Genomic DNA, 14,401 nt, shown 5'->3' on the forward strand with positions numbered 1-14,401 from the left:
GTAATAGTACAGGTACTAGTAATTGCATTCCTTGCACAGCTTTTCTGGACACTCCACTCAAAGCACTTTACAGATAATGGGGACTCCCTTCCACCACCACCAATGTTAAGCATCCACCTGGATGGTGTGACGGCTGCTATAGTGCACCACTCACCACACACCAAGCTATCAGTATGGAGCAGAAAAGAGTGTTGAAATTAAGATTCCTTATCTGTTCTATGCTTTTTTTTCCTTGCTTGGAAAGTAAAAAAGTGCCACACAATTATTATTTGGATTTAAATGCTATCAAATTAGAGCAGTCTTATTTGTAAACTAAAAGAGGACTAAACATTTTCCTTAATGTTACAAAGACTAAATATTAATTAAAAACCTTTATACATTTTGTATGAATAAATAAAAATGCATGACTAAAATGTGACTACTGTATATATGATAGACATTTTTAAATTTTAGATGAAATCAAAAACTAAGTAATAATTTAAGACTGTGTTAAAGGTCTCAATGAATTAAATATACCAGATGGAGAAAATTGCTTTTAGAATAAGAGATTAACAGTATACATTTCATTAATAAATTGTTTAAATGGTAAAGAATATTTTTATATTCCCTGCTCTGTAATCTAGACTTACCAGAAATTCAGCAGATGTTTTTAAATAAATAATGACAAAGTACTGTAGAACTTTTGTGTGTTATTTGTCAAATTAGGTTAGTTTTATCTACTACAGTATTAGGACTTTTTGAGGAAAATGTGAAGGTCAAACCTGTCTCAGTATGTTAAACAATAAAATCTTAAGGAGGTGTACTTACAGTAGCTGCTCAACACAGTAGCTATGCTCTTGAAGTTGAGACCCTGTATACTTTAAAAAAAACAGCTGGATGAGATCCTTAGTTTAATACTTAATAAATAAGTTTAAAGAATGCTGTGTGGTTTAGTTACATTCTTCTATAGAAAGATTGTAGTTAAGGCTTGAACTGATATCTAGCTTCTTTAAACATAATTCTGGTTATCACATAGTGTTCACAACTGTGCAAATATTGAAAATGAAATATCCAAAATCAGTTAAGACAGTGCAAGTGCATATACTTGTAACAGCCCTGAGGGTTTTTAAAAATGCCCAAAGGTCAAATTAGAATTTCAACATCAGTTGAAAAGATAAAGATAACCTAATCTTAAAATGTGTTGTCAAAACCTTTAATCATAAACTATTTAAATACATAAGAAAACAATAAAAGATCTAGATTTTTGTCCAGTGATATTTTGTAATTACCACATTTTTCAGACATATAATGTATTTAAATAAAACTTATTTACTTTCTTAAACCCACACATCAAGACACACCATTTAAAATGTATCTACAGTATTAATTATCTTGTGTGATAAAACAATGTGCATAAAATAACAAAGTTCTATATCCTCTGGGGCTACAGTGCCAATTAAAGTGTAATTTAAACCCAATGATTAGAACTGTTTACAATTCATGCAAAAAGACAAAATGGGTATGTGTTAAATTACTGTAGGATGCATAGGGTTAAGAACCGAGGATCTCACTGAAAAATTTATCAGAGTAAGCTCTCAGTGATGAAGCTACATTTAATTTCAACCCTCTGAAATTTGAAAAAAAAAATGAAGACAAATACAGAGAGAGGACCATGTACACTACAATTTCTTTAACGATAAAGGTACAACAAAAAGATTTAAGCATCTGGATAAAGCCTTTAAGTAATTAGTTAATATTTGTAATGAAGCACATTTTAACTGTGAAGGATTTTTTTATGTTGTAACACTAATCTCCAGATTTTCCAGTGGCACTCAACTTTTCATTGCTCATGTAAATGCTCATTTTCCTAAAGCCAACCAATGCAACACCTGGTTCTCTAATGGCATATTGGCTCAATTCCCAATGCACTCCTTTGTAAGGTTTCCTTTTATCCTTTTAGTCTGGAATACATCTATCATTATGACCCAAATGAAACCCCAAAACAGAGCTCATGTACAGTCACTTTGTCTATCATTAGCCTAAGACTAAAGGAATTTCCCATGGCTATTTCATGGACTGGTGTACAGTACATCAGTGCAAAACAAGAAATGTAGACTTTGATAAAATGTTTAACAAATTATTAAAAATGTCATCACCTGCAAATCCATGTTTTTTTGCATGAAGGATGAGAACAGTTTTTACTTAAAATATCCTCATATGCATATGAATTGTAAGTAAAAAAAAAGCTTCTTCTTTTCAAAGTTTACTATTGCAAGTCAAATTGGTTGGAACTTATACTGTAAATCAATTAAACATTTAACACAAAACAATCAGTTAATCTCCACCCACCACCTTGGTCAATAAACTGATTATTAAAACTATCGGAGAGACCACTTATGGTTGACATAGATAGTTTGGATGTTTACTCACTATAACTCACTATAATTTTACATCTTTAACATTTGCATTCAGATATTCCCAAAAGTCCTGTTTGTGGCATTCTCATAATCCAGAAGACTACATCCCAGGTCATTATTTATCTAATTTTTAGGATATGAATCATTCAAAAGAACTTTTATTCCTGAAACTACAAAATGTCAGACCAATGTGCTTCCAAATGCACTGTCAAGTGTGGGATTTTTTAGGTACAGGAAACTCTGCAACAACAGTCTTCTTCTGAGTTTGCTTGCTCATTTTAATTCCCTTCAATGGGATATGGACATAAATATGGGTTTGTCTCACTGAGTTGCAGCACTACTACAGGGGTCCAGTGTCATCCTGACAATGCCACCTGTATGCAATATGCAATTTTGCCCCTTTATATACAGTACAGCAAGGGGTACAACACCACCTAATGGGATTTCTTTTTCCATTGACTTTCACATTGCCATGTTATCTTCTTTGTGAATTAAAAAAAAAGAAAATCTTAAAGACAAGTGCAGCACAGAAGCACAGTGGTTCACCATTGCTGCCTCGCAGTGCTTGGGCTCTGGGTTCAATACTGGACCTGCAGATCTATCTGTTTTTATGTTCTCCCTCTGTTCGTGTTGATTTCCTCCGGGTGCTCTGGTTTCCTCCCACAGTCCGAAAACATACTAGTACAGTAAGTTCTTTGGCTTTTAGGAAAATATACAGTACCATGTTGTAAATGTGTGTTTGTGTCTGTGTGTGAGATGGACTGGCATCCCATCTAGGATGTATCCTGCTTTGTGCCCTTTCGAAAATGAACAAAAGTTCAAGGACAGTCCATGATTAGATGTGTCATTTGTTGCTCATTAGTAGTAATGCCAGCAGCCATATCACTCTGCAACTCACAACTGGCAACCCACCGAAGCTAAGCAGGTGTGAGCCTGGTCAGTACCTGGATGGTGTTAGACGGGGACACTACACTGTAAACAGGCCATCATTTGGCCATCGTTTGGATGAGACTAAAACCGAGGTCCTGACTCTCTGTGGTCATTAAAAATCCCAGGGCGTTTCTTGAAAAGAGTAGGGGTGTAATCCCGGCATCCTGGCCAAATTTCCCATTGGCCCTTACCAATCATGGCCTCCTAATAATCCCCATCTATGAATTGGCTTCATTACTCTGTTCTCTTCCCCACTGATAGCTGATGTGTGGTGAGTGTTCTGGTGCACTATGGCTGCCATCGCATCATCCAGGTGGATGCTGCACATTGGTGGTGGAGAGGAGTCCTCATTACCTGTAAAGCGCTTTGAGTTGAGTGTCCAGAAAAGTGCTATATAAGTATAAGCAATTATTATTAGTAGTAGTAGTAAAACAAAATGTAGTGTATAGGGCAGGGGTTCACGAAAAGAAAGGTATATGTAAAGAATTTGTGTAATATTAGAAGCCTGCACTTCTTATTTGTAAAAAGATTCCTTGTAAATGGATTGGGTTTTTGGTACAGAGGTTTTTGGCTGGGGCTGTATTTGTTTTTTGCCTCTTCTTTGTGTTGTGTTACAATACATTTTACAAAATATTGCTGTATTGTTTAACTGTGATAGAATTATCAGCCTTTTATAGTTCATTGATTACCAACTCATTATTTTGTGTAAATCGTTTTTTGAGTAAATAAAACTCCCTAGTTCATTTCTGTCAGATTTGAAATCCTAAAGCAGGCTTCAAGTGGAAAAAATTTGCAGCTTTGGGGAAACAGCTACTTTTAACTCTAATTTCATGTCAAGAAGTGGGATCACTTTGAGGATATTTTAAGATCCTTGATGATCTTGGTATCAGACTTTGTTTATGAATTGGCTTATCTTAATTACTCATTACAATCCTAATCCAGCCCTTCTATGGATGTACTGTAAATGTCAGAAAAAATAAACCGGTTTTATTTCTTGCTGGCTATACTTTCAATTTAGCTAAAGTCAGTTTATTTGTGCAACCAACAACTGCAGGAAGCCAGATTTAGAATTTAATTTCATGGAACAATATCTGTGGTAAAATACATGAAAACCTGAAATAGAGTGGACATACTGTAGTTACGCATCTCCAAAATGTTTAATGCTAAAATCATTATGATGTGAAAGGATCCCAGGGTTTGGTAACTCAGAGACAGCTCCACAAACACACAATGGCAGATCTGTGTCCTCCTTATTGCCATATTTGCATGTACAGTATGTCTATGTCTATGATTGAGTTTAAAATCCTTATGCACACATCTAATAATCTGTGAATCTGTGAACTTTATGTTGTACAATAATATCACAGTCTATATCAAACTGAGTCCTGAAATTGGGGTTATTGACCCCACCACAATCTTTATGCTACCACCAGAGTTTTTCTTTGTGGTGTTAATGTACTTCCTTAAACTTAAAAACAAATTTAGAATGACTGATATTGTGCTGCTTGATTAACATTTAATATAACTGTGTAACTATAGTCAAATCATTGATTATTAAAATTATGGCTATAACAGTAGGTTCCTTAACAAACCTCAACACATAAAATTATGATCATGAGTTTATACATACTGTATATATAACAAGCTGCAATAGGATTGTAATTAACGTCTCAACTGATATAGCACTTTTATCTCTTGAAGCTGTAAAAAACATAATATGAAATTTAGATAAGCATATAGTATCTCTGTTTCATAAGAAATTAACTGATGGTAGGTTGCATTTAAAATGTAAGTGATTATATCCATATTCATTCATGTACTATATGTGTGTTTGTGTGAGGTTTGCTTTTCTATATAGGTAAAATAGCAAAAACTCTTGGAAGGAAACATTTTGTGATAGATTATATATTTGAACTTTCTTATTAATATTAAGCATGTGAGAGGTGTTTTTTTCCCTCTAGGTAGAAGTCTGATTCATGAATTAGTGTCGGACATTTTATTTCTGCACCACTGACATTTTCAAATATTCACCCAGTCAAGACCTTGTCTTAGGGGAAGGAATTAAGAATTGATGGAGCAGAGGTTGTGACATTCTACATCCTTTTGATGAAGTTTCACATGAAAAATTGATTCTCCAAAATGTAATCTCAAAGTTATACATGTACTGGTTGATTATGAACTGGCTAATGCCCAGAAAATATGGAGTATTGGTACAGTATGAGCTGAGTCTGATGTCTCAAATTGTATTTTGAGAAAAGTGCCCTGCAGTACAGTACCTACACTATGTCATTTCACTTATAGTTGTATTATTATATGGAAAAAATAACAAATAAAAGACCGAAAGTAAACTATCAAATGCCACATTTGTCTTCAACAGTTTGTGTGCTCAACACAACAAGTGAAATGAGAATACTAATGTGCACGTGAGAAAGCAATTACAGTATGTTTCTTTGAAGAATGTCTTTCCTCCCTTGGTTTTTTCAGGCTTTCATTGTTGGAAGCTGCAATGTTAAAAAGATTAGGTTAGGTTAGGGATTAAGGCAAGAAATATTGGGGTAGAGAGCATGACATCTATTGGAATAAGAAGTAAAAAGAATAGACATACTTTATCACAGAAAATGTCACTGTCTTATTTTCAGATACATACAGTAATTGGGATATTTATGGAATAAATATGTTATGTATTGCATGTACATATTTAATTACACAGATGCATGTATTTTGTGATATAGGAGGTGCACCTTTGAAAATTAAACTTTCAAATATTTCTGATAATTTATGGTCATATTGGTCTGTGCATACATACACAAACTGTAGTGCAAATAATGTGTTAAGCACAGTTACTATAGAACAACATGTCTCATTTCCATTACATGTAAGGTTATGGAAACTGTTATTAGAACTAGATAATCACTTATATCTAACTGATATCCTTAGAAATAGTAAACATGGATTTAGGTCGGTCTTGCCTAACTAACTAGTGAAAACTCTTTAAACAAGCAACAACTGTAATGAAAATGCATGAGGTACTGTATGACATAATGTATTTAGATTTCCAGAAGGTTTTTTATAGTATTTCTCATAAAGAATTCTTGACATTCAGGCAGTAAGCATTTAGGGAGTGACAATAGGCCTGTCATGATCGCTACCCATCCTCTTAAGGGCGCTCCAGTCCTTCCTGCCCCATTACCTGCACCTGTTCCTTATTCCAGCCCCTTTTCAGTTCCCCCTTAAAAGCCAGACACAGACATCATTCGAGGCTCTTCATTTAATTCAGTTTCGTGAGAGCCCGGGTCCTGCTGTGTCTGGCTCCGTTATGGTTTTAACTTTCTGTTCCTTATCCCTGCTGCTGGTCCTGACCCGGTTCCTGGTTTTTAATCCCTTGGATGGATCGCCTGGCCATGGACTTACAGATGCAGCCATTCAAAGTGCGTGGTACACACACATACCGGAGGTAATTGGCTACGGCGTCACGCATTGTGACGCACGATGACGCGCGGTACCGCGGTACGTGATTGGTTGACCGACAGGGGCACTCGTGGTCCGTTGGTCTGTCGTAGAAAGATTTATAGTTTATAGATTCATCTTTACTGTGCCCGTTGTAGTATTGAATATTTATATGGAATTTTACCACTGAAGGGAAATCTTAGTACCTGAGCATAAAAAGAATAGGAGCATATTGTAACGCATGTGAAGGCCATAAACTATATTAGTTTTGGAACTTAAACATACAGTATATGGCTGGTCTCGGTACTTTAAAGAAAACATACACACCAGTATTCCATTTCTCCCTAAACATTTTAATTATGGAAGTCTTTAGCTAACGTGATACCGGAGTCAACAAGCATACTTTTAGAATTTAATTAAAAGGGAATATGATATGGAATCGCGTATCTCAAGAAATTAATAACGATATAATTATATTAATGTACCGCAACACAAGAATAGTACACACTGTACATTGTCTGTTGATAATGTTTCTGTAGTGCTTTTTCAGCACTATGCATGTAACCTTGCTGGTGGCGCTGTGGGTTAGGTTCCTGACTCCCATGTCACACAGTCTGTGATTGAATCCCACTGGAACCATGACTTTTTTTTAACAAACATTTCTTTGAAAAAACAATGAAATGTTTCCCTTGGTAAGAGATTAAATAAAACCTCACTCGCACCAAACAAATTTATATTTCTAAATATCACAACATGATCAAATTTAAGTCATTTTAATAACAATGAATAGTCACCTATGCGTTACAAAATAAACATTTATTGATTTGAATTGCATTTTGATTTAAATCGTAAACGCGTTTTTAAATATATGTGTTTTTTGATTCACAATCAGACAAATGCAACATAAATTGATATCTTTGTCTTCTAAGTATCTTAATAAACTTTCAGCATAGCTTTCTCCCCATTTAGATTTATTTTTCTGGGATCTTGGGATCAAACGTGGAAAGATTAGATTGTAATCGTTTTTATTTTTAAAATACATTTTATAAAAGTGTAATCTATGCTAAAAAGTTGTATACCACCTGCTATAAAGATACATATTGTAATACTTTAGGTTCGGATAGGACAGACACGAGAACTCAGACTTGCGGAGTTAAAGCAAGTTAAAGCCTTGATTTTATATATCACCTTTAAAAGTGGAATCTCAAAGCAAAGTAAATACCCCACACTGATTGTCATGCTAATAAAGCACCTTGAATTTAATTGAATTGAGGGAGAGAGGGGGAGGGCGAGCGAGAGAGCCAGGACAGACATTCAAATAAGATACACTCCACAGACATTCACAACAGCGACATATCATAAAACGTTTGCACATATAGTTAAGTTATTACTTGGTTTTCAAAGTGCAATGATATACAATATTGTTGTTGTTGCTGTTATTGTTGTTTTTATCCTGTAAAGCGTTTTGAGAAGCCACCTTTAAAGGCGATATATAAAAGCGCTGATTCTTAGTGGCATGTTACATTATTAATTTGGGTGTCTCCTCTTGCCAGAAAGCTCTAAATTGCATTTTGAGTGCAGTTTTTGACTTTTTCTAAATTGCAACCCATAAATAAAGCTGATACAGTTTAGACTTATTTTAAACTGTATTACAGCAGCACATTGGACAATGCAACGTAAATTGCAAAAATGCACTTGGAATCTGTCCAAGCCCTACTTTGTCAGGCATTTTCTTTTACTGCAACGGACATAAAAACTCTTTTGCTTTTAACAGAGCGTTTCATAATTTCTAACTACGAAAATTATTTAAACTGCGACACTTATCATTCATTCCATTCCATTCCATTATCAGTCTCCCATTTCTCCCTAAACATTTTAAGCATGAAAGTTTTATGAAACGGTACCCAAATATGCGATTGCTGTATAGAATTAATTTTATTTTACATATCACCTTTAAAAGTGGCATCTCAAAACAATACAGTAGATGTAAACCACAGATTACAAAGTAAATACCCAGACAAACGCGTTTAATAAAATGCTTTTATTCAATCAGCAGAGAAAGAGCGTAAAACCTGGGCGTAACAGCTGTTCCTTTTTCTGATCACTCGCTCTCTGGATAAACGTCTCGCCTGTCCTGTTCTTTGTTTTCCTAATTTGCCGATTATGCCTGCTGCGATCCACTCCTACCCTCACACCTAAAGAAGACTATGTTAAATTTCTTTGCGCGGTCCATTGTGCAATTAACCCTTGTATGTGCTGTCCTTAAGGTGATATCACATAAAGGTGATATGTAAAATAATTATTTATAATAATTTTTATTATTGTTATAGAGAAACATGATCAGATTTTCCCCGGTTCAGAAAAAAATATCTAAAGTATACTAGTTTGTCACTAGTATACTTTTAATACAGTCTTTGCTGTGCTCTAGAGGATCCTTGTGATATTTCAAGCTCTCGTTGAATGATAAGTGTCGCAGTTTAAATAAATTTCGTAGTTGGCAATTATGAAACGCTTTGTTAAAAGCAAGGGAGTTTTTATGTCCGTTGCAGTTTTTTTTAAACTGAACTTGTTTGAATTGACTGAGCTCTGTTCTGTACCACACAATGTCTGTTTTTTTTTGTGCTGTCCTTTGACAAAACAAGGCTCACCAGATAATGTGAATCGAAACCTGTTTTTCTAGCTTTTAAAGTTATGCGATGTGTAAGCGGGAACACATCATTATATCTTACATATGAAAAATACATAATATAGCTCCCAAACAAACAAAAACGTGTTTTTAATAAGATGCTTTTATTCGTTCATAATCTGACGATTTCAGGAAGACTACTGGAGGTCTGGCTTTTTTTCTGGAAAACCATAACTCTGGTCTTGTCCAGATTGGCTGTCAGCGCTCAGGTCTGACAGTGCTGCTCCAGCAGTGCCAGGTTCTGCCGCAGCCTCTGTTTTGTGGGCGACAGCAGGACCAGGTCATCTGCAAAGAGCAGGAACTCGATTTCTGTAATTAATGTAGATCAGTAAATCAAGGGACAAAACAGCTATTGCGCCCGGCTCCTCAATGGGCTTTGACGTGCTAATGCGTTGGTTTAACGGTCCGGGTGTGGCAATGTTTTTTATTATTGTTTTTATTATTATTATTATTTTATTAATGTTTTAAAGTACTGTATACTAGTTTGTCACTCTTCTCATCCCCTTAAAAAAAAGTTTATAATAATACGATCTATAGTTGAAATCTGAGCCTAAATATAAAGAAAAAGCATTTTCAGAGAGCAATCACGCTGTGTTTATGTAGAAAAAGCAATTAGGTTTATGAGCAATCTAATTACTTATTCGTTTAAAACGCTATATAAAATAAAGTTTATTATTAATTTGCTGGACAGAGCGGTGAACATTATTATGGATAAGACAAAGATAACGATCCGGATCAGTTTAGAAATCTGTGTACGCTGTAAGGTTTTTACTTCTTAAACTTTTAAAATACACATTTCGAATGGAAAGAAATCATCTTCCTGGCACAGTATGTACAGTATAACAAACCAGCACGTCTTTTTTCTCCAATCAGAGGGGTTAGATGCTGGGGTTAGATCCCCGGCGGAACACATTCCATAAGATTCAGCGCTTTTATATATCGCCTTTAAAGATGGCTTCTCAAAACGCTTTACAGGATAAAAACAACAATAACAGCAACAGCAACAATATTGTATTTCATTGCACTTTGAAAACCAAGTAATAACGTAACTATATGTGCAAACGTTTTATGATATGTTGCTGTTGTGAATGTCTGTGGAGTGTATCTTATTTGCATGTCTGTCCTGGCTCTCTCGGTTGCCCTCTCCCTCAATTCAATTAAATTCAAGGTGCTTTATTAGCATGACAATCAGTGTGGGGTATTTACTTTGCTTTGAGATTCCACTTTTAAAGGTGATATATAAAATCAAGGCTTTAACTTGCTTTAACTCCGCAAGTCTGAGTTCTCGTGTCTGTCCTATCCGAACCTAAAGTATTACAATATGTATCTTTATAGCAGGTGGTATACAACTTTTTAGCATAGATTACACTTTTATAAAATGTATTTTAAAAATAAAAACGATTACAATCTAATCTTTCCACGTTTGATCCCAAGATCCCAAGAAAAATAAATCTAAACGGGGAGAAAGCTATGCTGAAAGTTTATTAAGATACTTAGAAGACAAAGATATCAATTTATGTTGCATTTGTCTGATTGTGAATCAAAAAACACATATATTTAAACACGCGTTTACGATTTAAATCAAAACGCAATTCAAATCAATAAATGTTTATTTTGTAACGCATAGGTGACTATTCATTTCAGTGTTTTTTGAAATGACTTAAATTTGATCATGTTGTGATATTTAGAAATATAAATTTGGTGTTTGGTGCGAGTGAGGTTTTATTTAATCTCTTACCAAGGGAAACGTTTCATTATTTTTTCAAAGAAATGTTTGTTAAAAAAAAAGTAATGGTTCCAGTGGAATTCGATCACAGACTGTGTGACATGGGAGTCAGGAACCTAACCCACAGCGCCACCGGCAAGGTCACATGCAGAGTGCTGAAAAAGCACTACAGAAACATTATCAACAGACAATGTACAGTGTGTACTATTCTTGTGTTGCGGTACATTAATATAATTATATCATTATTAATTTCTTGAGATACGCGATTCCATATTATATTCCCTTTTAATCAAATTCTAAAAGTATGCTTGTTGACTACGGTATCTCTTTAGTTAAAGACTTCGATGCTTAAAATGTTTAGGGAGAAATGGAATACTGGTGTGTATGTTTTCTTTAAAGTACCTAGACCAGCCATATACTGTATGTTTAAGTTCCAAAATTAATATAGTTTATGGCCTTCACACGCGTTACAGTATGCTCCTATTCTTTTTATGCTCAGCTACTAAGATTTCCCTTCAGTGGTAAAATTCCATATAAATATTCAATACTACAACGGGCACAGTTAAGACATTAAATATACATATACATACTGTATACAGTACAGTTTGATTACGGTAATATGTTTATGTTCCTAAATCAATCTCTTTTCTGAGCATGTGAAAGGCATGGTGAATCGATTCTCAAAAATAACTGTACTTTGCATGATTGGAAACAAATGTGTGATTGCGAAATGCTGTGGTGTTACTTTTACAAAGACGGTCAATGAAAAAAAGAATGTGGATCAGGGCAATACTTTGAGTTTACACTTACAGCTTGTCCAAGGTCATTCATTATTAATACTATTAGTAATATCTTCATTAAAGACTTTGATGGCGACAGCTCAAACATGAGAGGTTTAGCTTTATTAGCTCCACCTTGCGGTAATTCCGGATACTATTATTTTGCTTGCGGTATTATAGGAGAATTTATGGTAACTAGCGGTATTTACCGGTAACTCGCGGTAGACTGGGTACAGCGCACCGGAAAATAATGCGGTATCGCCCATGCATTTTGAATGGCTGCATCTGTATGCTTCTGTTTTGGTTTCCTGTTTGGACTTCGTCTTGGATTGTTCGCCCCGGACTCACTTCACCTGGACACCTACACACCTAGGACCCTGTCTCCATACCGTCTCCTGCATGACTTTTTCCTAGTGTTTCCTCACTATTCTGGATTGTGTTGTCTGCATAGGGCCCGGAAAGAACTGTTCGTGTCAAGGCTACTTATAAAAATACGTATTACTTACATCTTATTAATATGTTGACATGTAACTTACATTTTCAAAATAAAATGGGGAAGCAATTTAAAAGGCAAAGGATACACAGCTAAAAGATAATGCTCCTCTAGAATCAGTCCGGAGAGGAGCAATCAAATATATTCTGAGACTTAAAGACACTGACAGGTTGAAAGAACTGAATCTTTTTTTTTTGTCTTGAACAGAGAAGATTACAAGGGTACCTGATATAAATAATAACCATCCCCAAAGGCATTTACAAAGTCAGCCTGATGGACATCTTTATAATGAACAGTGACACACATACAGTACCAGAGGGCATAAATGTAACTTTTTTAACCCTAATTGTTATGGGAGTATGGAAAATGCTACCCAGCCATGTGGTTGAACACATTATTCTGGCTTCTTTCAAGAAATGCCTGGATGGATTAATTAACTAATATCTTCTAAACTGGCCATATTGTCGAAGTGGCTCTATCTTGCCTTTCTCACCTTTCTCACCTAACCTTTCTGATGTAATGTTCACAGTATTATTTAAATCAACAGATTTATTTTTTAATGAACTAACTGGAATTGATTGTGTCTGGTGAGCATATTCCTTTAGGCACACTACACCAGCTCTGCGTTATTGCTGCCATGTTAATAGATGGATGGAACTACGTATTGCTACTTTTTTATTTAATAACAGTAATTACATTCTAAAATCTTTGATTAATTAACTGAGAGAAATACATTTTTAAGTCCAGAAAATAGCTAATAGTTCTAAAAATCATTTTGCTGCTTTTGTTAGTCCCCAGCAACATTCTGGTTAGATGTTGTGAGAAACAAAATGAAGAACATAATTTCAGGCTGTCACTAAAAAAACAGCAATTCAAGCACGCATATGAGGTTGTATAACTAACTGGGTAAAAATAGAATCACAGAGCATTTCTATGAAGTGGAATGTCAAACAGAGTGCTGAGTGCAATCCCACAGGACACTGTGCTTATACCTGCTGTTACTTTCTATAAATATTTTACATGGGGAAATGACCTGTAATCTTTAACTGAAGTACAAAAGATATTATTTTGAATGCCATTTTAAAGCACAATATATGAGCTAAATGGTTAATTCCTTAATATAATAATAGGTGTATGGTTTATATGTCATTACAGTGTGGAAAGAAGCTTTGGTCTTTTAGAAAAGTTGCCTCGAGATGTTCTTATCAAGCCTACATTTGTTGTACAGCTGTTTGCTTATTGATCTTGTCAAGCGGTTTCTGGAAAAAAGGCTTCATGGCTTAGAGAAGATTTCATTTTACCTCCCACAGTTTAAAAAATGTATTTGATTCCTCTCTGGTGGGTATTTAAGTTATTGATGTTTAACTCTTACTGGATTATGCACAAAAATAGTATGCACCGTGTGGAATGATATTGTTATGTATTTGAAAAAAATTGTTATTATAATAAACTGTAACTATAACAATTTCAACACAACAGCATCTGATAAAAACATAAGAAAGTCTGCAAACAACAGGAGGACTCTGGTTTATGTTTAACTGTTACCAGTAGTCTATATAGTTGACTTTCTCAATGCCTTTGAAGATTCTGAATATTTGAATGATGTCCCTCTAGTGTTTTCTGTTCAAACTGTAGACAATATTATAAATTATAAATCTCTTTAACTGTACAGTTCACTTTAAAATTATTCACATACCTGAAACAATGCATCTGAAAAAATAATCTTAGGAAATAAAATGCATGCATTTAGTCAATATTTGTTGTATCGACACAGAAAATAAAATCAGGAATATTGCAAGCATCAGTATCAGTAGATATTGTAAAAACAAATTTGTCCAAAATAATTGCATTTGTTCCAAATAGATATTTAAAGTTATTCACAACCTGATAGTCCAACGTCTATTGATCCGTCTTTTGACTGATAACAGAGAATGTGCTTTCTGT

The 14,401-nt window shown here is 34.7% G+C and overlaps 1 protein-coding gene across 2 annotated transcripts in view; it reads right to left on the reverse strand.

Moving 5' to 3' along the window:
* The window catches only part of sec22c (SEC22 homolog C, vesicle trafficking protein), a 123,559-nt gene that overhangs the window by 65,517 nt on the left and 43,641 nt on the right, over positions 1-14,401 (reverse strand). Inside the window, exon 7 of one of the 2 annotated variants that reach the window (XM_015354184.2) lies at positions 5,668-5,827. The exons of the other annotated variant lie outside the window; for it this stretch is intronic. Coding sequence (XP_015209670.2) covers positions 5,807-5,827 — 21 coding nt within the window. The 3' untranslated portion in view covers positions 5,668-5,806. Of the gene's footprint in view, positions 1-5,667; positions 5,828-14,401 lie in introns of those variants that run through there. 2 annotated transcript variants of the gene reach the window in all.

This window comes from Lepisosteus oculatus, chromosome 6, assembly GCF_040954835.1.
Source record: "Lepisosteus oculatus isolate fLepOcu1 chromosome 6, fLepOcu1.hap2, whole genome shotgun sequence".
Taxonomy (NCBI): domain Eukaryota; kingdom Metazoa; phylum Chordata; class Actinopteri; order Semionotiformes; family Lepisosteidae; genus Lepisosteus; species Lepisosteus oculatus.